This window comes from Lemur catta, chromosome X (genome assembly GCF_020740605.2).
Source record: "Lemur catta isolate mLemCat1 chromosome X, mLemCat1.pri, whole genome shotgun sequence".
Taxonomy (NCBI): Eukaryota; Metazoa; Chordata; class Mammalia; order Primates; family Lemuridae; genus Lemur; species Lemur catta.
In genome coordinates this window covers 6,264,016-6,290,592 of record NC_059155.1, presented here as the reverse complement: position 1 = coordinate 6,290,592, position 26,577 = coordinate 6,264,016, and the positions used below count along the sequence as shown (strand labels likewise).

The following is a 26,577-nucleotide window of genomic DNA, read 5'->3' as shown; positions in this document are numbered from 1 at the left end:
GGGGCCCGAGCTCAGACCTACTGGCAACTGTTGCTCTTCGGCATCTGCTGTGTTGTGCCGGTTTGGGACCTCCCAAGAAGACAGCCTCTCTGCTCAGTTTCTCTGGCTGGAAGAGAAGACGGGCTCCTCAGTGCTGATGACCCATGCCCAGCACCCTGACCAACAGTGGGCTCCGCCTGAGCATGTGTTGGCTTTAGCATCTGTCCATTTCATCGCATAGTCTCTCCCTCAGGCTTTTCAATCTCGGAGCTCAGGGAATGTGTGATGCCCCGGAACGCACTCTCTGGCCGGGTGACTGGGTGGATCTCTGGGCCCAGGATTTTTTTCACTCTTCTCTCTCCTTTGGCAGCTTCCAGCTGCACACCCAGCCGGCACCAGCATCCCATTGCGGAAAATGCTTCCGCTGCAACAGGCTGCCTGGTAGCTGAGCGGAAACCATGGCAACAGGAAGCCGGGAGGATATTCCCGTCACCCCTTAGAAAGGGCAGCCTATTTCTGGGACCTGAGCCCAGTTATTCACTAGTTGTGTATTTTGCTGTGAATTTCGGTTCTGGAGAGGTTGGCGTCGAGGGTGCTGGGCCTGAGGTTAGCGGTGGATAAGTGACCCCCTTGCCCTTTCTCCGGAGAAGATTCAACTCCGGCCCCAGCCTCCAGGGCAGTGTGTACGGCCACAGGGCCCAGCACCGGCCCCGTCGGATCCCCTCCTCAGCCGGGACAGGAATGGATGGGTGCTTTGGGGTGACTGGGGCCGCCACCGGGGGCGGCCGTCCCCGCACGACCTCTTCTCGCTCTGAGGCCCGCACGGGGACCTTCAGGAGCCAGGGCCTGCCCAGGGCATCCCGCGGCGGGCGCGCGCAGTAAGGCGCGTTCCCGTGGGCCAGCACGGCGCTCCAACCCAGCTGCCCGCGAGCTCCACCGTGCGTGCGCACGCGCACGCGCACGCACACGCGCCCACTCCGGCTGGGTGGCTTTTGGTGTGGACGACTCTGCCCCCTAGCGGCAGGCTGCGGCCAGCACGCAGGGCGGCGGGCAGGCGGCCAGGGCGACGCACTGCATTCCTTCCAGGGAGGTCTTGGGGATGAAGGAGCCGCGCAAGGAGACTGGCTCCAGGGACAAAAACGCAGGCGGAGCTTGGGGCAGAGATCCCAGGAGGGGCTCGCGGCAGCCCGCCGCCTCGGCAGCTCTTCTTTCCACCTGCCACCCTCTCCTTGGGTGACTCCAGTTCCTCTCACGGCTGCCCAGACCTTTCCCCTAGGGGACAAACACAAAGGGGACTTTCTCCCCTCAAACTCCACGTGTCCCAATCAAGTCTTTCTTGTCCTGCCCACACTCACTCCTCGTGTCAGACACTGGCACCTTCACCCACCCAGTTGCTCCAAGCTTGATCCCATCGTCCCTCCTCCTCCCCCCCCATCATTCAATTCCTCACTGGTCTAGGGGTTTTACATCCCAAATAGTTTCTGAGTAACCCACTGGTGGTAGGCAGAATTTTGGCCCCCATGGCCTTTGGCCCTGATGTCACTCCCGTGAATATAGTACATTACATGGCCAATGTATAGTACATTCCATTTCAGATGTGATTAAGGTTAATCCAATCAGTTGGCCTTAACATAGGGAGATGAGCCAGCACAAGTAGAGCTCCATTGGCTGAGGCTAGAAGTGGAAGTCAGAAAGATACAAAGATCGTGGGAAGGGCTCGGTGTGCCATTGCTGGCCGTAAATGAAGATGAAAGGAGGGTCACATGTCAAGGAAATGGGGACGTCAGTCCTACAGCTTCAACGAATTGAATTCTGCCAACACCTGAATGAGCTTGGAAGCAGAATCTTTCAGAGCCTCCAGATGGAGCCCAGCCCATCGGACATCTTTCTTTTATTTTCTTTCTTTTCTTTCTTTCTTCCTTCCTTCCTTCCTTCCTTCTCTCTCTCTCTTTCTTTTCTTTCTTTCCTTCTTTCTTTCTTTCTTTCTTTCTTTCTTTCTTTCTTTCTTTCTTTCTTTCTTTCTTTCTTTCTTTCTTTCTTTCTCTTTCTTGCTTTCTTTCTTTCTTCTTTCCTTCCTTCTTTTTTTTTTTTTTTTTTTGAGACAGATTCTTGCTCTGTTGCTCTGTTGCCCCAGTAGAGTGCAGTGTAAAACAGGAAGGAGAGCAGGAGTGACTCCATGACAGGCTGAACCTCCTGGAATAGGCCTAAGTTTCGGTTTCCCCGATGGGGGTCCTCCCCTTCCCCAAAATGACGCTGATAGCAACTAAAAGGTCCTGAGACTTGGAACCAACCAATCAGGAGCCAACATGACCTTGGAGATAACCAATCAGGAGCCAACACGATCAGCCACTCTTGAAGGAGCAAATGAACTAAGGGGGGAGGGGGATGGTGTGCCCAGCGTATGTAACCTACTGAAAAGTATAAAAGCTTAATTTTTACCCCAGGGCAGGGTCCTGGTTCGTGGAGAGGCCACTGCGTTGGTGCTCTCGGACTTGGACCCTAGCTCGAGCTAGCCAATAAACTCCTTTGCCTTTTGCAGCCTCGGTGACTCTGCCTCTCTGTTCCTGGGGCTGAGGGAAACTGGTTCTAACAGCAGTGGCATCACTGTAGCTCACTGCAACCTCAAACTCCTGGGCTCAAGTAATCCTCCTGCCTCAGCCTCCCAACCAGCTGGGACTATAGGGCACTCACCACCACGTCCAGCTAATTTTTCTCTTTTTTGTAGAAATAGGGTATCGTTCTTGTTCAGGCTGGTCTCAAACTCCTGAGCTCAAGCAATCCTCCTGCCTTGGGCTCTCAGAGTGCTAGGATTACAGGTATGAGCCACTGCGCTCGGCACGGATGTCTTTCTTTTTTGTTTGTTTTTATTTTGAAATTATTATAGATTCACAGGGAGTTCAAAGACAATGTAGGAAGGTCCCATCAGTTTTACTGAGATATAATTTACATACCATACAATTCATCCATCTAAAGTACAATTCAACAAGTTTTACAGTATTCACGGAGTTGTGTAACCGTCACCACTATCTTATTCCAGAACATTTTCATCACCCTCCAAAGGAATCCTGTACCCAGCAAGCACTCACTCCTGATTCTCCTCTCCCCCAAGTCCTGGAAACCATTAATGTCCTTTCTGTATCTATGAATTTGCCTATTCTGATCTTTCATATAAATCATGCAGTTTGTGTCATTTTGTGTCTGGCTTCTTTGACTTACTATGAATATAATGGTTTCAAGGTTCATCCGTGTTATAGGATGGATCAGCATTTCATTGCTTTTTATGGCTGGATAATATCCCATTGTATGGATATGCCACATTTTGTTTATCTGTTCATCTATTGATGGACATTGGGTTGTTTCTGCCTTTTGGCTATTATGAAAAAAATCTGCTATCAATATTTGTGTACATGATTTTGTGTGGACAAATGCTTTCAGTTCTCTTGGGTATATAACTAGGATGGAATTGCTAGGTCGTACGATAACTCTGTGTTTAACCTTTTGAGGAACTGCCAGACTGTTTTCCAAAGTGGCTATAACTGTTTACATTCTGCCAGCAACACATGAGGGTTCTAATTTCTCGATATCCTCTCCAAAAACTTGTTATTTTCCACTTTTATTTTATTATAGCCATCCTAGCAGGTGTGAATGGTATCTCATTGTGGTTTTGATTTGCATTTCCCTAATGACTAGTGATGTCGGGCATCATTTCAAGTGCTCATGGCACATTGTTATGGTCTTTTGAGAAACGTCTATCCAGATCCTTTACCCAATTTTAATTGGGCTATTTTTTTATTATTGAGTTGTATTGGTTCTTTCTGTATTCTAGATACAAGTCAATTATCAGCTGTATGATTTGCAAACAGCTTCTCCTATGCTGTGGGTTTTCTCTCCACTTTCTTGATGGTGTCCTTTGAAGCAAAGAACTGTTTAATTTTGGTGAAGTCCAATTTATCTATTTTTTTCTTTTGTCACTTATGCTTTTCGTGTCATGTATAGGAAAGCATCGTCTCCTCCAAGGGCAGGAAGAATTACACCTGTTTTCTTCTAAGAGTTTTATGGTCTTAGCTCTCATGTTTAGGTCTATGCTCCATTTTGAGTTAATGTTTGCATATGGTGTGAGTTAGGGGTCCAAATTCATTCTTAAGCATGTGGATGTCCAGTTGTCCCAGCACCATTTGTTGAAGAGACTATTCTTTCTCCCATTGAATGGTATTGGCACTGTTGGTAAAAACCAATTGACCATAGATGTAAGCGTTCATTAAAGGATTCTCAATTCTATTCCACAGACCTATATGTCCATCTTTACAATGCAGCCTCGATTCCTGTAGCTTTGTGGTAAGTTTTGAAATCAGGAAGTGTGAGTCTTCCAACATTGTTCTTTTACAAGATTGTTCTGGTTATTCTGAGTTTCTTCCATTTCCGTGTGAATTTTAGTATCAGCTTATCAATTTCTGCAAAAATCCAGCTAGGATTTTGGTAAAGATTGCACTGAATTTGTAGATCAATTTAGAGAGTATTACTATTTCAACAGTATTAAGTCTTTTGATCCGTGAACATGGATGTCATTCCATTTATTTACATCTTCATTAATGTCTTTCAGTAATATATTGTACAAGTCTTACCCTTGTTTGTAAAAAATTATTTCTAGGTATTTTTTTCTTTTACATCCTATTGTAAATGGAACTATTCTTGATTTCGTTTTGGGTTGTTCCTTGGTAGTATATAGAAATATAAATGATTTTTGTATATTGATCTTGTCTCCTGAACCTTTGCTGAACTTATTATCTCTAATAGGATTTTTTGGTGTGTACTCCTTAGGGTTTTCTTTATAGAAGATCATGTCATCTGCAAATAGAGAGAGTTTGATTTCTCACTTTCCATTCTGAATGCCTCTGGTTATTATTGCATTTGTTTGCATTCACCCTGATATTGCAACTCATCTGATAGTTGCCTCCATGTCACAAGACAACTGGCTTCCATAGCTATTTCTTCAGCTATGAATTCAGACCTTCTCCATTGGCTGCCTGCCTAGAGAACCGAGGGTCTGACTTCCTTGCCCAGTGAACAAACAGTAAGGACGAGGTCTCCGAGTGACCTCACCCATTCTTTTCCCTGAGTCCTTTTCTAGGTGTACGGGAAAGGTGGTGCACAAAGCGTGACCCATAGGCTGACCCATTGTGCCCTGGGAGTGGCCCTGCTGAGTGGGTGCCCCTGGGTTCCTGGACTGGAATGGCAGGTCACTCCCTCCCTCCACACACTCCCTTCCGCAGGAACCTCCCTGGCTCACAGCCCCGCTTATCTGATCCCTACAGGAGACCCTTCCCCAGCTGATTTGACAGAATGTGGTTTCCTGTTTCACGGGGCTGCGTTCACAAACTGGGCTTACTCAGTCAGATTCTCATCCTGGACTTAGAACCTTAGAGTCAATCAAATGATGGCAGGCACAAAAGTGTAAGTCTGGCCTGCGCTGGTCACATGACCAGAGATATGGCAGTGGGGAAGCCAGGAAGAGGGGCAGGGAGGCTGTGGTGTCAGCTCTGAGCCTCCGTAGTACAAGCAGCAGGAACCCAGGGAGGCGGAAGCAACTGAGAAGGCTGCAGTTAGGCACGTACAGGGGGTGGTGCTGTATGTGGCGGAGGGGGCCTGGCAAGGACGGCAAAACTGGGCAGGACTTCACTTCTCAGCCTCAGTGGGGGGTGTTTGGGATAACAAGGACAGCACTGGTCCAGGAGCTAAAAGTCTTACATTTTGAGTGGCACTGACATGCTGGGTGACCTCAGGAAGCCACCTGCCCTTGTATATGATTTCTTCATCTGCATTCTTTTCGTCTGTTTTATTTCCCAACACCCTGGGCTGAAGATTATGCCTCCTGGGCATTCCTCCCCCCACCAATAGGGGTTAAGAAGGGGCCCATGCACCCAAAGTGACACCCTCTGCCCTGGAAGCCTCAAGTTCAACAGCCGTCTGGAGAAGGCTCAGACACTCCCTGGCTTACCCTGCTGTATTAGTGTCTTGTGGCTGTTGTAACAAAATACCACAAACTGGATGGCTTAAAATAATAGAAATCTAGTCTCTCCTAGTTCTGGAGGCCAGAAAGCCTGGAGTCAAGGTGTCAGCAGGGCCCTCTCCCTCCGGAGGCCCCAGGACAGGCCCCAGGCAGCTGGGGCCTCTGCCTCCATCTTCACACGGTGTTGTTCTTTCTGTGTCTCTCCTGTCTCTTATAGGACACTTGTCACTGGATTTAGGGCCTGTCCTTCATGATATCCGCAGAGACCCTTTTTTCCAGTAAGATCCTATTCCCAGGCTCTGGGGAGGAGGGTGTGGGCACGTCTTCCTGAGGGCTGCCATTCTGCCCACAACTGCCCCTAAATCAGTGCCTTATCCAACAGGACTGATCCCACTACGCCATTCAGCCCTGACTCCTGCCTGACGTCTCCCCACTTCCCACCCTCCAGTCCCCTCAAGACTCTGCACGTGCCCTTGTCTGACCCTGTTGTCCAACCCTCCCTGACTCCAGAAAGCCATTCTGGGGCCTCGAGCTTGTGAACCACCAAAGGCAAGGCCTTTTCTCCAGATATCTGCTTGTCTTCTGGCACTAGCAGAACCTGGGTGTCCCCTGAGGGTCTCGCTTCACTGGTGCCCTCTCAAAGAGTGGCTGTTTTTACTCCCCACCCCCTGTACACTGGGACAGATACAGAGGGCGAGGCTGCAGTGTGTGCACCTGCTCTAGCTGAGGCCAGGCTCACTGCAGGTAAGACAGCTGTCGGAAGAAGAATAAGGAGCCCCAAAGACATCAGGTCTTAACCCTCTGGGCTCTGTGAACGTGACCTCATTTGGAAAAAGGGTCTGTGCAGATGTGATTCAGTTAAGGTTCTCAAGCTGAGATCATCCTGGATTAGGGCCCTAAATCCAACGACAAGCGTCCTTATATGAAGGAAAGAAGACACAGATACAAAGGAGAAGGCCATGTGGGGACGGAGGCAGAGAGTGGAGTGATGCGGCCATGAGCCAAGGAACACCTGGGGCCACCAGAGCTGGGAGGGGCAGGAAGGAGCCTCCCCTGGAGCCTCCGGAGGGAGCGCGGCCCTGCTGATACCTTGGCTTCAGCCTTCTGGGCTCCAGAACTGGGACAGAGCAAATTTCTGTTGTTTTAAGCCATGAGATTTGTGGCACTTTGTTTTGACAGTCACAGGAATCTCATATAGAAACTAATACATCTTCACTTTGGTACCTTTTACAAATACCCCATATGAAGATAACACATTTAGGACCACATCAATGTGTGACAATTTACTAACTAATGCATATAGGTAATCCTCCTTCCTCTGTCCCCGACATCTTGTCTCTGGCCTCCCTCAGCCATTTGCTCCCATGTGCATGCCCTAGACCTTGTCTTTACCAACAAGTGCAGCCCCTGGAGTCTCAGTTACACAGGCCTCCCCCCCTGACCGCCACCTTCTGTCTCTCCAGCTTGTGGAGCTGGTGTCCCAGCCTCTGGCACTGTGTGTCTTACTGAGATGATTAGGAGACCAGTGATTTCCTGGTCCCCGGATCCTGTCAGCATGTTGTCATGGATAAAGTGGATCTGTGTGATACCCTAGGGACAGCGAGATCAAGGCCCCTGGGGACAAAACTGTGGCATGGAGCCAGAGAACTGAAGTGTCCCAGGGGGAAGACAGTAAAGACATCACCTTGCTCTCTGAGGTTGGTTGAAACTTCTGCAGTTCTCTGTTTATCACAATGGAACTGCAAATCATTTCCTGCTTCGCTCCAGCTGGAGGATCGCAGTGGGACCGATAACTGTGAGTGGAGCCACCACGGGGTTATGGAACCATAGCTTCCACAAGGCCCTTCCTACTGCAGGAGACTTCGCTCCGTGAGCCGAGGAGCCGCAGCAGGAATCCCGGCGGCCGCTAAGTGGATCCGTCTGAACCCTACACTTGGCAACTAGGGAAGTCGTCACAGGATGGATGCAGGGGCCACCCGTGAGACAGACTCAGTGCTGTGGCTGGTGGGTCTGAGTGTGCAGAAGCCCAGAGCACAGTGCTCCACCAGCACCCGCATGCCACGGGGCTCCCAGTCTCCAACGGGGCACCCGCACGCTCTGGTCTCCTCCTGCACCGTCTCCTTGCCGTCACAAGTCCCTGGGCCTTTCTGTGGCACAGCATTGCCACCCTCACTGCAGCTGTCCTCCTGCAGATGGATGTCCCCTGGCTTCTCAGTCCTTTGAGTTCACTTCACACAGGGCCTTGTCCGCCCTCCAGCTTCCTCCCCCGGCCAGTCCTCCAGCTCTTCCTTGTAAAGCCCCTGCTACCCACAGGGAGATTTTGTCCTTGATGGCACAATTGTGTGTGGTAATTTTTTTTTAAAATAACAGCTTTATTGAGATATATTTAATAATTCACATACCGTAAAATTCACCCACTCAAACAACACAATTCGATGGCTTTGAATATATTCACAGAGTTGTGCAGCCATCACCATGATCTAATTCCAGAACATCCTCATGACTCTAGTCACCCCCTGGCTTGTAGGATCCCCAACTGTCAGCACTTCCCTTACATCCAAGTCGGGCACACGCACGGGCTCGCCTGTGCTCAGAGCTTGCTCTGTTATTCTGTTGAGCCCGTTGTTGCTGGAATCTCTGAAAAAGAAAATAATCCCAGGCAGTAGAGTCACCAGGAAGTTATAATCCCCCCCGCACCCCCACTTGCAAGAAAACTTCCACCTTCTTTCCCCAAACCAAACCCTGACCCACCAGGTAAACAGAGCTGCGTTCCAGCAGCTGGTACGGCTCCTGCGGGCACCACGTGGGAAGGGATGTGATCAGATCACACTGCGGTTCTTACAGAGGTTGCCCTGTGTGGCTCATGTGGGCTGGGGGAGGGGGTGAGGCTGTTGTAGGGAGACCCCATCCGCCCCCCTTCACTGCTGTGTTCCCAGCACCAGGCCCGGGCAGGATGAGTGGCATGCAGATGGGGACCACAGGTCTGGGCGCAGGTGTGAAGGCCTGGCCTAGGCACTGGCCAGTTTAGGGGTCACACCTGTGCGTGAGCCTGGCAGCCACTAAGTGCACAGGAGAGACTCGAACTTCTGCGGGGGCCCAGCCTGGGTGGGAGGGGAGTCGGGAGAGCAGGGGCACGGAATCCACGAGGGGAAAGTGTTGGGGCAGGAGGGAGCAGGCTGTGTCCACTCTGAAAACACAGGATGGACCCCACCCGAGATGTGGCTTGGCTGTTGAGACTGACGGTGCCACCCTCTCAAAGGGACATGAAAAGTTCCATTACTCACATAGTGAGGCTTTCTGGGGAAGCAGGGCAGGCCTCCCAGGCTGGTCGACAGATGGCTTCAGAGGGCATGGAAAGGGGACTGGGGGCTTCTCCCAGTTAGGGGCGGGCTGGGCACAGGTTCTCCTTGTGGTCTGAACCCCCCTCCTGCCTAAGGGAGCCAGCACCCGGGCTGTTGCATGGACTCACCCGGCTGTGGGGCAGAAGGGGATGGAGAGGGGAAGTCTTCACAGCTGTCAGCAGTCAGAGTGGGCAGGCAGTCTCATGCAGCAGCAGGCAGGGACACAGGGGGCCACAAGTGGCTTCAGAGATGACAGCAGGTGAGCAGAGGGCAGTGGGGAAGGGAAGAGAGAGGCAGGCTACTGGGGTTGCCCCCGGTGAGAGGGAAAAGGCTCCGGCAGATTCCCATGCTGGCCCAGAAGGTGCCAGCCGAGACGGGGAGAGGGAGGGCTGGGGAAGAAGGGGTGACCATGGAGCAAGGTTCTCGGGTATCGAGAAGTTTCCAAGGACGAGTGGTGGGACTGGCCTGCTATCAGGTTGCTCTTCAAGTGATGGCTCCGGGGAAAGGCTGCCAGGAAGGAGGCTGGGGCGGACAGGTGCTTCCCAAAGACCACCTGGACTTTCACGCAGCCCTGCCTGTGCAAGGCCTCTCCTCTTTCTCTGCCTTGTCCTTTGAGCTTCAGCTTGAGAGCCCCGTCTTTGCAATGAGTCACTCTCTCCTTCGATAATAGTGCTATTGTGAGGGGAGGCTGTGACGTCATTGGTGCAGGGCCCGTGGGAAGGATTAGATGAGGATATGCTGGCAAACATTACACAATTGCTCTTCAGGTTGCCATTGTCCCTGCCTTCATTGTGCACCTTCCCTGTGTGGGCCTGGACATGAGACCCAGGCCTCAGCTCTCGAGGAGTGTGCGGTCTGAGCCAGGGGCGAGGGGGCCAGGAGGATGAGGGGGATACCACCTTTGGGACAATGGTGACAGGCTTGTCAGTGGGTGAGGTGCCACCTAAATGTTTTCTGGCTCCAATTGTTGGCTAGTGAATTATTCATTTATCAACCACTGCGCCGAGGCTGCCTGCCAGGAGACTGGCCTGTGACCCAGGGCTTTAAAAATTAATGTGCTCATTGAATCATTCCCTTGACTCCCATTCACACCACAAAAGGCCCAGGGGAGAAGGAGGAGTTCAAGCTGTGCTGTTTAACCGGCAAACACAGAGGGTGCAAGGGACGGGCAGGCCACCAGGCTAGGGGCCAGAGGGAAACATCGTATGATTTAGAGGGTTTGTGTGTGTGTGCATACACGTGTGCATGTGTGTGTGGGGTGAGTCACGATGAAAGCGAGTGTGCGTGCATGCGGGGCATGTGTAATGTGCACAGATGTGTGTGGGAGGCCAGCAGGAAGCTGAGGGGTAGCAGCCTGATTCCCCAAGACCCTTTAGGGAGCATGGAGTTGAACCTGCCAAATTGAGCTGCAACTGGCCTGGCCTAGGGCATTGCCTGGTGGAGTAGGGGGCCTGGCCTTGGCCAACGGGGCTGAGGGGAGATGGGCACTCTGGGTGCTGTCCAGGTTTTAGCCTTGGGCCTGGGAGAGGTGGAGCTACTCACAGCCTGGGGAGAGGCAGTGGCAACAGAGCACTCAAGGCATGGCAGGCATCAGTAGCACAGGGGACTGAGGGCCCTGAGCCCCTCCACACACACGTGCATGCAGACATGCACACCTATGCATGCACAGGCAAGGGCGAGTTGGCAGACGTATGTGCAACAGGAATCCCTTCACTGGGCGGCATATGTGCAAAGACACTGAGCTGGGAAATCATAACCATTCGGGGAACTTCCCAAGGCCCCTGCCACGAGTGGCAGAGTGCTCAGTCGACAGGGTGCCTCCACAAGGACTGGCATGTCAGGCTGAGGCCTCCGGCTTTCTCCTAAAGGTGAAGAGGCCCTGGAGGGTGTGAGGCAGGGCAGGGCTCATTCAGCCTCAACTTTTAGGAAGCTCACTCTGGCAGCTAGTGTCATGGGCTGAGTGGCAGCTCCCTGAAAGATGTTTCCATGTCTCACCCCGCAGAGCCTGCCAGTGGGACCTTATTTGGCAAAAGGGTCTTTGCAGATGTGATGCGGGGAAGGATGTCAAGGTGAGTTCACCCTGGATTAGCCAGTGGGCCCTGACCCAGTGACAGGAGTCCTGAGAGACAGAAGAGGAGCCAGAGGGAGACACACAGCGGAGGAGGCCATGTGGAGACGGAGCTGGGACTGGAGTGATGTGGCCACAGGCCCAGGAACAGCTCGGGCTGCAGAAGCTGGAAGAGCAAGGAAGAATCAATCCTCCACTAGAGCCTCCCGAGGGAGCAAAGTCCTGGTGATACCTGGATTTCAGATGTCTGCCCTCCAGAATTGTGAGAGGACATATTTCTGCTGTGTTCAGCCATCCAATTCATGGCCATTTGTTATAGCAGCCCTGAGAAACTAGCCTAGCAGGGGTGAGGAGAGGACCTGGGGAGCTCGGCGGAGACAGTGGGCGCTGAGTAGGGAGACTGAGGCTGGACAGGGGATAGGAGGTGGAGACTTCTGCATCATCACCAGACCAAGTCACCTGGCAGAAGGCCTTAGGGAGCAGTGGCTTTTTCCTCTCAATGCTCCCAGCTGCTTCAAATCATAGGAATTATCTGAATGTATCTGAATGACCAGAGTGGCTGTCATTAGCTTGAGAGTCCCTTTGGCGCTCTATGTCCCTAACGCCTGATGCACAATTTCCTGCTTGTGGAAGACACATATGAAATATGGGATGGTAAATATGTGAGTTCAATATTCAACATTCATTCAGCAAACATTTATTAAGCTTCTACTGTGTGCCAGGCTGGAAAGGTGAGCAGAAACCACATCCCTAACCAATCCAGGGAGGCTGGAAAATCAGGCGCAAACACCCTTAACGCCCCCATTAGAAAAGGCCTCTTCACATTTTATGCACAGCACTGCATTTCCTTCGGGTCTCGACTGCATTGGGGTTTTACAGACATTGACACCTTCCCCTGTTAGTGGTGGCTTGCCTACTGGGACACTGACATCTCAGCGAGAACTCCCGCAAGCGCCCCTCACTCAGGGCTCCGGCAAACGCTGCCAGCTCTCCCCGTCCTAAGCCTCGGGCTGTGGGGACTTGCGACTCAGGTGACTGGAGATACCCTCGGGCTCCAGGCTCCACCGGTTCCTTCTGGGGACAGAGCTCGCAGCTCCCTGGGGCGGGGCTTGAGGCATCCGTGGGCGGAGAATCAGCGTCCCAGGCGCTGGACCGCTGGTGTCCAGAGGCCGGCGGGCGCAGCCTGGCCATAGGGCGGTGTCGCCTCTGCGCCTGCGTCTGCGCTTGCGCGCGCTGGGCCTGTCAGCTTGTGTCGCGCAGCTGCTTGCCCGGCCCGGGGGCGGGCTGGCCGGGCCCGGGCGGGGCCTGCAGGGCGGGCCCGGGCGCGGCGGCCGCGCCCGCCGGGAAGACCCCCCCCCGCCACCGGAGGCGGCCTCGGCGGGGGTGCTTCTCCTTTCTGTGGGGGGTGGTGGGGGTCGCGGGGCGGGGCCTCATGGAGGCCTTTAGGCCGGAGAGCGGCGAAGGGGCTGCGGCGCGGGGGCCCGAGGGGCGGCTGGCAACCGACGCGAGGGTACATTTCCGTGTGACCAGGTTCATCATGGAGGCAGGTAACCGCGGTCGGGGACAGGGCGGGTCCCATGGGGAGGCCGGGGGCCGCGGAGCTGCAAGATCACGGCTCCAGCCAGCGGGCCGGGGTCGGCGGCGCTGGGGGCCGCTTGGCGGGGCAGGCGCGGCGGGGCAGAGGGAAGAGGCCAGGCCTTCCGGGAGCGACCCGCCTTGGCGGAGGCTGGGAGGCTCTGGGCTGTAGGCTTCTGCCTTCCCGCCGCGCCCGGTTCACTAGGCAGTGGGCCGCAGGTAGACGCTGGTGTCCCAGTTGCACAGATGGGTGTGCGGGCCCAAAGAGAGAACGTGGTCAGGGACAGGCCTCCAGCTCGGTGGGGGCCAAGCCAGGGCGCTCGCAGCTCTGTGGAGTCTGCCACGCTGTCTGCCACACCTGTCTCTGTACTGGGAGACTGTATGGCAACTGGTCTCACCGAGCCCTTTGGAGTACGCTGTAGGGGAATTCCTGTTACACGGAGCCCCAGGGTGCAGCTGGGGTCCTGAACCTTGCCGGGGCATCTGCTGTGGCGTTGGGTGCTCTGTGTCCAAGGCGACGTAAGGAAGCCACGATTCCCGTAGGGACCCCCCCCCCCCCCCCCCCGTCAGTAGTATCTCCTTTAGCTGGCAGTCATTTCCAACCTTTGCTACTTTGTATGCACTGTTGCAGGCGATGTTGGGCAAGTGTGCTTTCAAGTCGGGGGGGGGGACCCTTAATCCCAGTGATTTATAAATTTACTTTGATTTACAAGAAGAGTTGTGAAGTGTATTAAGGAAGGATGGCAGTGTCCCCTCAGCTGCCACCATCCATCTGTTCAGAGTCAGCAGCACCACCTTATCTGGTGCGTCCTAGAATGAGGGGTCCCATGTAGGAATTGTCTACGTTAATGAAGTTTAGATCTTGAAATGCAAAAAGCTCTTTAGGCATCACTTCCGTTGGACTTCTCTATAAATATATTGCACATACCTTTGCCCTTTGTAGGAGGCTAAATACCAGTCCCCCAAAGATATCCCTGTCCTAATCTCTGGAACCTGTGAATGTCATTTTACATAACAAAAGGGACTTTGCAGGTGTGATTAGGGACCTTGAAGTGGGGAGATTATCCTAGGTTATCACTAGCTCTGAAGACCCAGGAAGGGTCCATGGGCCAAGGAACATAGGCAGCCTCTAGAAGCTAGAAAAGGCAAGGAAACGATTTTCCCTGGAGCCTCCAGAAGGCACCAGCCCTGTCAGCACCTTGATCTTAGCCTTAAGGCTCTTTCGGGACTTCAGACCTCCAGGATTGTAAGTGTATAAACATGTGTCGTTTTAAGCCCCTGGATTTGTGGCGATTTGTTACAGTAGCTATAGGGAACTAATTCAGGATGTTAAACATGTCTTGATGGCTGATTGTTGGCTGCTCTCCACCTTCCTCTGTCAGTCTGTGGGATGAACTTAACCTTCTCTTGTTAACCCTAGTCATTGTGAATTTTCTTGGGTTCTGTAACCCAGTGCAGTGATTTCCTTAGGAGCTGTGCAGGGGTGGGATGGGGCGCAGGCTTTAACCCCTAAATAAATCCACTCCCTTCTGCTCTGTCCTCCTGCATTGTGTTGGTCTCCTTCCTTGGTGCCTGGCCGTGGCAATAAATGTTGCTTTTTCTCTGCTCTGCCTGTGGTGTTGGAAGTCACCCTGCTTGCTTTGCTTGCCTTTTCTAACCTGTGGACCAGGACACCAGTGCTGAGTATCGTCTGTGACTTCAGGACTGGTGGCATCCGTTTGATGGCTCAGAGGCCTTTTCCCTTCTGCTGTCTTGGGATTTCTGTTAGGCGAGCTGCAGGGCGGGCGACCTCCAGTTAAATCCTTGCTAAGGTGAAAACAGACGCACAACAGTGTATGGTCCTTTCCAGGATTTTGTGCAGGAGCTGATATGCCAGTTGCTAACTGAGTGGTAGTCAGAATCCTTATTTCTCAGCGTACGATCTGTAGATCGCTGGCCTCGGCACGACCTGGGGGCTTGTCAGAAGCACAGAATCTCAGAACCCCAGACCCACTGAAGGGGACTCTGCATTGGAACACCATCCCCAGAGGCTTCGGTTGCCCATCAGAGTCTGAGAAGCCTGGGGACCCGGTGAAAGACCCAGCATCAACTGCCAGCTTTGAGGAAAGTTCTTAGTCTTGCCTGAGCAGGGGTCTGTTCCAGCGGCTGTCCTCACTTGAACAGCGGGTGAGCGCTGGATTGAAGTACCCTCCTGCCTGCTTTCTCTCTGCAGGTGTCAAGCTGGGGATGCGTTCCATTCCCATTGCCACTGCCTGCACCATTTACCATAAGTTCTTCTGTGAGACCAACCTGGACGCCTATGACCCTTACCTGGTCGCCATGTCTTCCATTTACTTGGCTGGCAAAGTGGAGGAGCAGCACCTGCGTACCCGTGACATCATCAATGTGTCCAACAGGTAATGGCTTTCAGGCCAAGGCATTCAGGAGGGCTTCCTGGTGTCTACCCCAAAGGGGAGGGCAGAGAAGGCTCCCACTGGGCCCTGCTCTCCAGGGGTCAGCAGTCAAGCTTGGAAGGAAACAGCTGGATGGCCTCAAACCAGGCCCAGAAATGCTACCAGCCAACTGGGAAGGAGCCTGGTATCAGGAGCCTGGGGCGTCTGTGGGAGAGAAGCCTGGGCCGGATTACAGGGAGCCTGAGAGGCTTGAGCAGAGCGAGCTCAGCGGGCATGTCAGTGAAGGCTGGGCTGGAGCCGTCGACAGGGACGGCTGGAGGCAGACGGGTACGCACAAGAGGAAACCTCCTCCCAGTTGGGCTGTGTGGGCCTGCAAGCCTGAGTGCCCCACACGGGGAGGGTGTGGACCCAGCTGGGTGGTCCTCTTACTTAGCCGGTGTGAGAAACCAAGTCCCAGTTGCTCAGGATCCTTTCTTGCCTTGCTGTGGGCACATGGGCAGCACAGCTGGGCCTGAGCAGTTGACTGCTAGGGAAGGATGCAGGTGCCCAGCCAGTCGGCAGGCTTTGCCAAGGCCCTGGGGCCCCAGGAGAAAGCCACGTGACTTGTGCAAAGTTACTGACTAGCTGGGCATCACGGGCCTTTCTAGGAAGTCTGATCATTAGGAAAGAAAACTATTTTGTTCTGCTTCTTTTTAAATAAACAGGTAATGGAAAAAAGCACTCCCTGCCTCCTAACAGCAGGTTCACAGGGTACCTGAGAGGCTAAGACAAAGACAGGAGGACCAAGGGTGGGCGGGTGGAGTCCACCCATAATTACCTGGTCCTCAGCAGGGGAGCAATGGAAGGGGACATGGTGCGGAGCTCTCATTAGGGGTGCGGGGGACAAGGGGGTTCTGTGGAGAGATTGGAAAATGAGTGAGCAGCTGGGAAGGATGAATCATTGGCAGAGTGTTTTGATTGTTTGAGTATGAATCCCGTTCACCTGCATCTTGGGGGTCTGGCATAGGTGGGAGCATCGTGGGTATAAACAATGTAAGTAGGATTGTGCTTAGAAAGATCTGGGAGGAAGGAAAGATGGTCTGGGAGTATAAAACTGGAAAACGTTCGCTTTTCAGAGTACATCATACCCATGATTTGATTAAATGCATTTCCTGGGTCCAGAGTGAGAGCCCTGGGCATTGCCCCGAGGTGACGAAGGGTCCCTAGCATCAGGCTGACCGGGACAGGAGGCACAACTGGCTGGGTGTGCTGAAGCTTCAGCTTCCTCTGGAGCTGTTGCAAAGAGCCAGTCCTTGCACTTGACATCGTGCTGAATGATAGAGGGTGGCCCATCGGGCTCAAACTAGGAGCCAGCTTCTCTGTTCACCACTGTTTTCATTCTGTACATTAGACACGTAGATGAAGGATTATCTTATAAAAATGTAATTACAATGACCCTCTGTTCATCTACCGCAGAAGGACACTGGAGTGTGGTTCTGGACATCATGTGACTTAAGGGCTTGACCAATTCAAGCCATCCTGTTTCTCAGGGGAAACTGCTCCGGTCATCGTAAGCATTGTCATTTGTCTACACAGGTACTTTAACCCAGGCAGCGAGCCCTTGGAACTGGACGCCCGCTTCTGGGAGCTCCGAGATAGCATTGTGCAGTGTGAGCTGCTCATGCTGAGAGTTCTGCGCTTCCAGGTCTCCTTCCAGCATCCCCACAAGGTACGTGCTGGGGAAGCATGCTCTTTGTTTTCATCCTGAGAGGTCTCCCACCCCATGCTCGAGAGCACAGCAGATAAGCAGAGCAAGGCGGCCTCGCCGGCCCGACTCCATGGGTTCTTGCAAGCGTTCTCATTTCAGCTTCTGCCTTTCTGCCCATGCATCTGTGGCTGCAGGCTGGGGCCTGCGCAGCCCTCTGGAACTGCTGTCCATCCTGTGGCTCGTGTAGAGCGCATGCTCGCTGAGCCTCAAGGAAGTAGGGCTGGTTTTGTGATCTGCCAGAGTCCCTGTCCCTGTGAGTTGCTGTTACGCCTCAGAGCCTGCATCCAACTCAGTTGTGCTTAGAGAGCTACGAGGAAAGCCGAGGCGCTCAAGTTAAGTAGCACACTTTTAACTTCTAGGAACATGTAAGTTTCAATGGAAGAACCATTTCAAACGGCAGCAAGAGAGAAGAGTCCAGCTCTCAGGAGCACTTGGCTGTGCTACTCTGGCCAGCCCAGCTCCACATGTGGGCAGTAGAGAAGGATGGCCTGCAGGGGGAGATGGAGGTGGTGTGGTTTGGGGCTCTGGGCTAGGATCTCTGTTCTTTTTAATGTCAATTTTTATTGAGGTCATTGGAGATTGTCATGCAGTTGTAATGAATAACACAAAACCATCCCATTACCCTTTGCCCAGTCTCCCAGTGGGAACACTTTGCATAAGTGTCGTGCAGTACCACAGCCCGGGTGTGGCTGCTGACAGTCTGCTGGGTCCCCCGGCTTTACCTGCATGCTGTGCTTGTCTAGTTCCGTACAGTTTTCTCACGTGTCTGCGTTCACATATCCTCCATCACAGTCAAGGTACAAAACAGCTCCGTCACACAAGGCTCCTTCGTGTTGCCCTTTTATACTCTTACCTTCACCCTTCCACACTTCCTTCCTAATCCCTGGGAACCTCTGGTCTCAGATCTCTACCCAGTAGGTTTTTAGTCGGCATAACGTGCGGGCAGCATCCCAGGGGAAGGCGGGAACTGGACTGAGTGCAGAGACGACTAGAATAGTCAAGGTGACGAGGCTCAGGAAGGAGCCGTGCTTGGGCGTTGGAGGATGTGCGATTTGTGCTGGGATCGGGAATTACGGCTTGGCGTTGCTAGGAGCCTGCCGGCCCTCCCCCTTCTCTAGTCAGGGCTAGGGTCTCAGGATGGGATAGAGAGTAAGGGACGGATCCTTCCTCCCTGGCGTGCTAGGGCCACATGCGCACATGGGTGTTCAAGACTGTCCAGGGAGCACACCAGTGTCTTTCTGTATCACATGAGGTTTGGGCAGAGCGTCTGTGTTCTTTTTTTTTTTTTTTTTTTGAGACAGAGTCTCACTTTGTTGCCCAGGCTAGAGTGAGTGCCGTGGCATCAGCCTAGCTCACAGCAACCTCAAACTCCTGGGCTTTAAGCGATCCTACTGCCTCAGCCTCCCGAGTAGCTGGGATTACAAGCATGCGCCACCATGCCTGGCTAATTTTTTCTATATATATTTTTTAGTTGGCCAGATAATTTATTTCTATTTTTAGTAGAGACGGGGTCTCGCTCAGGCTGGTCTTGAACTCCTGACCTCGAGCGATCCACCCGCCTCGGCCTCCCAGAGGGCTAGGATTACAGGCGTGAGCCACCGCGCCCGGCCGCGTCTGTGTTCTGAGAGCAGGAGCTGACAGCTGGGCTGGAGGGTCGTTAAGACAGATGGCACTACTCTAGGCTCTTGGCACTAACTGGGAAAATGCAGTGACCAGTTTCTAGTCCTCCTGAAAGCAGGTCCCCTTGGCAGCAGGCTGGGCACACGGGGCTCTGCAGATGAAGGCGCTGCTCTCTGGAGCACCAGGCCCTGCGTGGTTTCCCACAGTGGCCGGACAGGGCCCTGTGCTGGAGAGGGTTTCCCTGGAGCTGGGCCCGAGGCTGGGAGTGGGCAGGCGCGTCACGCAGAGGTCTCAGTGAGTGCACAGGCTGGGGGGGGGGTGTGTGCCGGCGTGTTCCCACATGGCCACAGCAGGGGGCAAGGGCCTTGGGAGACAGGGCCAGCAGAACGCATTGGGACAGTTTCCTAAGTGACCTGGAAGCCATTGGAGGGTTTGAAAGGGTGGTGACATGATTGTGACAGCGTGGAGATAGCGGCTGGCGGGTGGAGGGACGGCAGAGTGGCAGTGAGCACGAAGGCAGGCTGGCTGACGTGCATGTCTTTGCAGTACCTGCTCCACTACCTGCTTTCCCTCAAGAACTGGCTGAACCGTTACAGCTGGCAACGGACCCCCATTGCCGTCACTGCCTGGGCCCTGCTGCGGGACAGCTACCACGGGGGGCTGTGCCTCCACTTCCGGGCTCAGCACATAGCCGTGGCAGTGCTCTTCCTGGCCCTGCAGGTCTATGGAGTCGAGGTGCCTGCTGAGGCCGAGGCCGAGAAGCCATGGTGGCAGGTGAGGTGACTGCTTGGTGCCCTGGACTGTGCCCCTTTCCTTTCATAGGTCCCTGCACCTGGGGACCAGTTTCTTTTTCTTAATTATCTGTCAAGAAAAGTATGGGCTACTTGGGAATCTTGAAGCTTGAAAATGCCCTGTTAGGAGAGTCTGTGGCAGGACGCACCCCTCAGCACAGCTGCCACTGGGAGTCAGATCCCTGCTTGCGGTGGGGGCTGTCGGATGTCGAGCAGCAGCCCCGCCTCCACCCACACATTGCCAGAAGTCCTGGGGCAGGGCCTTGCCCGGTTGAGAACCGCTGAGTTAAGCCAGGAGCGTCAGGCGCTTGCACTAGATTGAGTGGGAACTTGGCGAGGGTGATACGTGACAAGGCTGGGGGGCGGGTGGGCGGGCGGATGGCAGAACTACATGGGTGGATGGCTAAACAGGCAGGTGGCAGATAGCTGGGTGGACGCTGGCAGATAAGGTGGAGAGCCGATAGTGTTGCTAGGTGGATAGATAGTAGCTAGGCGGGGCATGGCAGGTAGATGGGGAGATGAGATAGGTGACCGGTGAGTTCTTGCCTCACTTAGAGCTACTGAAACCAAAGTGCGGTTTGTAGGACTCTGTCCGCAGGGAGAGCTGTGTGGGTGGTGGGCGCCGCTGTGCACAGAGGCTGTCCTTTTCTGGTACTCTCTTCCCTGGCCTGCTTGCCCTCTGTGGACGACTACAGCTTTTGCTGGTTTCCCTTGTTTATTGTCTGTCTAATCCTGCACCCCACCCGACTGTAAGCACCCAAGGCCAGGGATCTTGTCTGTGCTATGTACAGCCGTATCTCCTGTGCCTAGACGTGGCACATAGTAGGTGCTCGTGTGGCCTCGAATACGCGCATCCGTAGTCCTGGTCTCAGGCCAGATGTAGGCCCTACCACATAGCGTCGGGGTGAAAGAGCATTTGTGTGGACAGACAGTATTGTTCCATGCTTGGGCTTCTCAGGGACTTTCAGGTAACGTGGCTGCAGTGTCCCTGCACGGTTGGAATCTGGTGGTGGTAGACACTCTCTGAGGACATCTGGTGGGTGGGGCGGTCCCGGCCCCTCAGCTGCCTGGATCTGCAGTGTCGTTGGTCATTTCCCATTGTGCCTGCTCCTCCACCTCTCCCTTCTCCTCTGTCTTCCTTCGCTTGCTCCTGAGCCTCACTTGCGTGCCAGTGCCACCTCTGCGTCCCGTGCTCCACCATCTGAAGGGGAGCGCCAGCCTAGCTGGCCCCGCGCAGCCGGGAAGCAGCTCCGTCAGGACGTTGCTTTCTGGGCAGCACAGACTCACCCAGTAATTCTCAAATTGGGAAGAAGTTGTGAATGTGTGTTCACACAGGTCTCAAAGCCTGCCAAACCGGACTTTACCTCTTTGGGATGCTTGGGGGCTTCCAGAACCCGGGCACACCCGTGGGCTGGTGAGGCGTGGGGGCCAGAGGCCTGCAGGAGTGGCTCACGGCGAGGCTGTGCCTGCCTTTTGATGCGCTATCCCCTTTGCATGCTCTCGGCCACCTCTTCTTGCAGCAACTGCCTCTATTGTCATTAGTCTGCCGTGCACTCGGCGTGAGAGCGCAGCGTGCTGTGAGCACCCTGCCTGCACTCGCGTCACGCGTGCCGAGGCTGTGTGCCAGCCTCTGGGGGCATGAGGTACTGACCCCGACTGGCGAGACAAGTGGGGGTGGCAGCAGGATCAGAGGAGCTGCAGGTTACCACGCAGTGTTGAGGGAATTTCCACACCCAGAGCTGCACTGGGTTCCCCCGTGCCCTTCTTCCTGCAAACAGGGAGAACTTAAGCTTATTTCCAGCCAGTGCTACTCTTTGTCCTACAGGCAGAAGTTGATGTCCCCAAACCAGCTGAACTGAGTCTCCAGGCCCTCTTGGCCCCAGAGGCCAACAGTGTCTCCCCCTAGGACTTGAGGCTGTGTCCCTTCTGCCAGGTGTCCCAGGATTGTCCCCTGCCATGGACTCTTCTTTTTAATTGTGCTGACATACACATCACATAAGCGTGCCATGTTACCATATTTAAGTGCACACTTAAGCCAGGTGGTGCTCAGCACATTCCCGGTGCTGCGCAGCCATCCCCAGCGTCCATCCGCAGACCTTGTTCATCTTCCCAAACCCAAACTCTGTCCCCATGAACACCGACTCCCTGTGCCCCTCCCCAGCCCCTGGCACCCACCACCCGCCTGTCTGTCTCTGGGGATTGGACTCCTCTCAGACACGGCCCTGCACAGAAGTGCAATCTTGTGGTATTTGTCCTTTTGTGACTGGCTCATTTCACGGAGCACGACGTCCTCAGGGGTCAGCCGTGCTGTAGCCTGTGTCAGAATTCCCTCCTTTTGAAGGCTGAGTCATGTTCCGTTGTCTGCGTAGACAGTTTTGTTTATCCACTCCTCTGTCCGTGGACACTCAGGTCGCTTCCACCTTTTGGCCCTGGATGCTTTTTCATGGTTGTTTTCAGCATGGGGTCTCCAGGAGTACACAGGTAGTGGGCCCCAGGGAGCAAGCCTGTATTTCTGACACATTTGTTTTTCACCCAGAGCCCAGGGTGCGCTGGCCATGCTTCCTGAGTCAGGGCTTGGAGGGTTTCCAGGTCCCCATCTCCCACCTGAGGTTGTAGGCTAGGAAGGGACCTAGGTTTGTTTAGTGGGTTCAGAAGGGGTAGACTTAGGTCTGGTTCTTGCTTTGGCTCAGCCCAAGGCCTTGACCTTGTTTCCCTTGGTTCCCCAGGCATCAATCAGCTTCCTGGCGCAGGGCAGCTGCAGCATCTGACCAAGGGCTTGTTGCTTTGCTCTTTCTTTCCCTTGTCATGGAGGTCCCCAAGAGTCCCCTCAGGCTCAATGATGTGCTGAGAGGACTCAGAAGTCAGAAAATTCGTCACACTGACAGTTACAGTTTATTGCAACGAAAGGACACAGGTTAAAAGCAGCAAAGGTACAAGGTGCGGAGGGCGGGGTCCAGCAGAGGCCAGGCGAGAGCTTCCGGGTGTCCTCTCCCGGGGAGGTGAATGGACAGTGCTTGACTGTCCCCGGCAGTGACGTGTGAGCCACAATGTGTGCCAACGCATGTGGAGTATTGCCAACCAGGGACGCTCCCCCTGGGCTGTGGTGTCCAGGCTTTGTACTGGGGGTGGGTCACGTAGGCGTGGAGCGCCCGCGGGGCTGACCTGGCTACACAGGCGCCAGCCACCCGGAGGTCCCACTGATAGCATGTGGCTCAGGCCACCCCCACAAATCGTGTCATTGGTGTAGACCACCTGGCAGGGTCCTAGGCCCCTGCTATAAGCCGAGACACGCCTATCAGGCAGGATTTTCCAGGGGCTTAGAGATTATCCTCCAGGAGCAGGTCGGACCCCCGGGCCTGTGGGTTGGCCCTATGCTGCACACGCCCTTGGTTTGGGCCCCTGAGGACTTACCTCACAGTCTGTGAGCGCTCCTGCACGCTGTGGTCTAGATGACTGGTCTAGGCTATAGACCAGGTCCACGTGCGCCTTGGGGCTGGGCTAGGGTGGGTTTGGGGTCCAAGTTACTTAGCCTGCCTATTTCTAGAAGTGGGACTCCCACCTTCTCTCGCCAAAATCCCCAGAGACCCTGGACCTGAGAAAGCCCCACTCAAGAGGCAGGAGGCAGTGCTTTGGGCCCAGCTCTGTCAACAAGTCCCTGTGTGACCTTGGAAAAGTCCCCTTTCCTGTCTGGGTCAGATGATCACCAAGGCCTCTTCCATCTAGAATGTTCTCTGCTTTGTAAAGTCTTTGGCCTCAACAGGCTGGAACTGAACTGGCTTGGCAGGAAAGCTGCCACCATCCTGGATAACCAAGTCCCCGTGTCCCTTCCCCTGCCCATGAAATGTGATTCTACACTTAGTGACCAGTGCCTTGTTTAACACAAAGGGAGTCTAATTGGAACCTGTTTTCCTTCTCCTTTCTAGGTGTTTAGTGACGACCTTACCAAGCCAATCATTGATAATATTGTGTCTGATCTCATTCAGATTTATACCATGGACACAGAGCTCCCCTAAGGCCCCGGCCCAGGCCTGCCCAAAGAGAAGCCCAGGATGGTCGGCTGCCTGGGGATGGTGCCACCACGTCGCTGTGACAGCTGGTCCCCAGAGGACCAGCTGGGAGGACTGTTGTGCTGCTGGAGATGGGCTGGTGAAGGCGATGACATGCTGCCGCTTTGTCCCCAGCAGCCGCGGTCCAGACGACGATGGGAGCCGCACCTCCAGCAGGCAGGCCGGGAGCGCACTGTGTGCAGCTGACCCGAGGCGGCCATGTCTGCTTTTGTCCTTTGAGAGGACTCCGACTGCAAGTGAGGCATGACATCATTGCAAGGAAAGTCAAAGAACAGATGGGACTGTATCCCTAGGGATTTTTTAAAGCCAGATTTATAGAAAGTGGGATGTGCAACATAGATGGGATTTTATTTTGTGTAATAAAAGATGATGCGAATCAGCAGAGAGCCCTGTACGTGTTCTGTAGCTCGTGCTGCCCTTGGAATGCTCTCCGGGCCTCTCGCGCTCCTCACCCGTCCTGGCTTTTGGGGTCTGGTGGCAGGTGAGCAGAAATTTTGGAAACAGTGCCGCCATTAGGTGGCAAGCCTGGGGTCAGGGAGGATCACCTGTGTTCAGAGAAGCCAGACCTGGTCAAATGTAACTGAAAGTAATAAGACAGGGTTTTAAATGTCAAGACAGCCATCTAGATGGGGAGTCTAGAGAAACTCAGAGCCCCGGCACCCCTCTGTCTGCCCACTCAAAAGTCACCTCTTCAGAAGGGACTTGGGGGTATGAAACAGACCAGTGTGGGGTGCATTCCTCAGTTGCCCCATCAGGCTCAACGTGTGTTCAGCACATGGTGGCGTGGGGCCTGGCTTGTTCCCCACATTCAGGGGGAGGCTCCACAGGAGAGTGGGCTCTGCAGCCCACAGGTGTGGGGCATTCCTCACTCGTCAGCCCTGCTTGGGGGCAGAGGCTGCGATCACACACTGGTGACAGGACAGGGCTTGCTTGACTTTTCAAAGTGACTATGCTATCTGTCCTCAGGGTGAGGAATTGAGCAAATGTCACAGCCCTCCCTGGTGGGTAGACTGCCCTGGCTGGCCTGGCCTCCATTTCATAGCCCCCTCCTGCGGGTTTCTCCTTAACGTGGACTCCTGTTTTAGCTGTCATAGGGCGACATTTACTCAGCAGCTCCTCTGTGCCGAGTCCTGGCCTAAGCAGACGGCGCTCCTGCCTTCCTTACGGGGAGAGGAAGACAAGAAACAGTGAGGAAGACCTGCAGCATGGGCGTGAAAAGTGCTAAGCAGAAAAAGGTGGCCAAGGGGGCAGAGGGTGGCACCGGGCAGGCCTCCGTGCCCTGTCGGCATCGCCCTGGCCTGGGGAGCGTTTGGTTGACAGACTCATTTGTCGTTCTGTGTTGCACATGTCCAGCCGAGCACCCTCCTGCTGCCGGCCTCTCCCGAAGGAGTTCAGGTCTCGGAGAACTGGTAGATGACTGGGCGTGGGATTCCATCTTCTACCGAAGGGGTGTTGACGAGCCTGGATGTCCCGTAAGACCCTGTTCAATCCTGGACTCCTGGGTGACCGAAAGCGTCCCTTAGCAGTTCACCACTCGGGCTCTTTAGGTGAGCCTTCTGGATTTCTCCTTTGTCACCGTGTCTCCTGCTGAGGGAGCCCCGAGAGGCACGCATGAGAGGGTGACTGGGGCCTGACGGAAGTCCTCTGTGCCCTGCGTCCTGCCATCAGTTCGGAGGTGCCACGCTGTCCTGCCGTGGGCGGCACAGGGGCTGTGCCAGAAGATGAGCCAGGAAAGGTGAAAAGGAGGAGCCCGGCTGAAAACCCGTCACCTCTGCCCGTGCCCACCCTTGTCGCGGGCCACGCACGGCGGCCTCCCAAGTGCCATCCTCGTCTCTGTGCCTGCTCTCTCCCTGCCCTGCCACCTTCGTGTGTCTCTTAGCTGTTCCTGCTTAGGCTTTGGGCTTGGATTCCAGCTTGTCCTGGCCCGCGCCGGTGGTGCCTCCTCTGGGCCCCAGAGTTCCCTTTTCCCCTGTGTCATTCCCACATCCATCCACTCAGCTGAACTGGAGCCCTTTGAGGATGGGGTGGCGGCCCCGACCCAGGGCCGGAGTCAGAGGCCCTGAGCATGGAGGTGGAGGGCGAGGGGCCCGGTGGCCTCGGAGGGCAGCAGCGGCTCTAGCCTGCCCTTCCTGACTTCTGCTGTTTCAAAGTGCCATACCTGTCCTGCTCTTTGGCATTGACCATGCTCTGCCCTTGGCCAGTGCTTACTGTTGACTTGAATGGAACTCAGAGACAGGGTGTTTCACTTTGGGATTCTCTGCCTTATCTCCCACTGCTCCCCAATTCTGTTAGATCCCCCAGGCTTCAGCCTCCATCGAAGCAGCCTGTGCACACACACTCGATGTGAGTTCGTTAGGGCAAAAAAAGTCATTTTCTAGGCTCTCAGCATAACCTTCTGCCCTGGAATGGGAAGGGCCAGATGGTGGGGTGTGTTAGAACCCTCCAGAGAGCTCTCTCCGTGGTGTCTGTTCCAGTCTGTCCCCCTCCCCCTCCCCAGTCCCTCTCCCAAGGAATATCAGCAAGATGGGGGGGATGGTCCAGAAAAGCTCCCCGGGGACTCAGGTGGGCACAGGACCAGGAGCGCACAGCCCTGGAGAGCTTGATGTTTCCCTTCATGAGGACTGGACATCAAGCAAATTCCTTTCTCTGAGACTCAGTTTCCCACTTTGTGTCACTTGAGGTTAGGAGTTCGAGGCCAGCCTGGGCAAGAGTAAGACCCTGTCTCTACAGAAAATACAAAAATTAGCTGGGTTTGGTCACTCAAGCCTGTAGTCCCAGCTAGTTGGGAGACTGAGGCAGGAGGATCACTTGAGCCCAGTGAGCTATGCTGACACCACTGCACTCTAGCTGGGGTGACAGAGTGAGACCCTTTCTCCAAAAAAAAAAAAAAAAGAACAGCTGGAGGTATTATACTACGTGACTTCAAAATATACTACAAAGCTATAGTAACCAAAACAGCATGGTACTGGCATAAAAACAGACAAGTGGA

The 26,577-nt window shown here is 54.3% G+C and overlaps 1 protein-coding gene across 6 annotated transcripts; it reads left to right on the top strand.

Moving 5' to 3' along the window:
* The first annotated feature begins 12,817 nt into the window (after nt 1-12,817).
* On the top strand, nt 12,818-23,967 carry CCNQ (cyclin Q). 6 transcript variants are annotated; one of them, XR_006731646.1, is made up of 6 exons: nt 12,822-12,942; nt 15,183-15,366; nt 16,939-17,071; nt 19,277-19,504; nt 22,248-22,451; nt 23,505-23,967. XR_006731646.1 is itself a non-coding variant. In XM_045538170.1 (5 exons), the coding sequence occupies exons 1-5, from the start codon at nt 12,828-12,830 to the stop codon at nt 23,532-23,534; spliced, it is 690 nt and encodes a 229-aa protein (XP_045394126.1). In that variant the 5' UTR covers nt 12,818-12,827; the 3' UTR covers nt 23,535-23,967. The 6 variants fall into 6 exon arrangements, 2 of the variants coding, with proteins under 2 accessions (XP_045394126.1, XP_045394124.1); XR_006731648.1 differs by having other exon boundaries at nt 22,248-22,458; XR_006731647.1 differs by having other exon boundaries at nt 22,248-22,458; nt 23,445-23,531.
* The last annotated feature ends 2,610 nt before the right edge of the window (nt 23,968-26,577 follow it).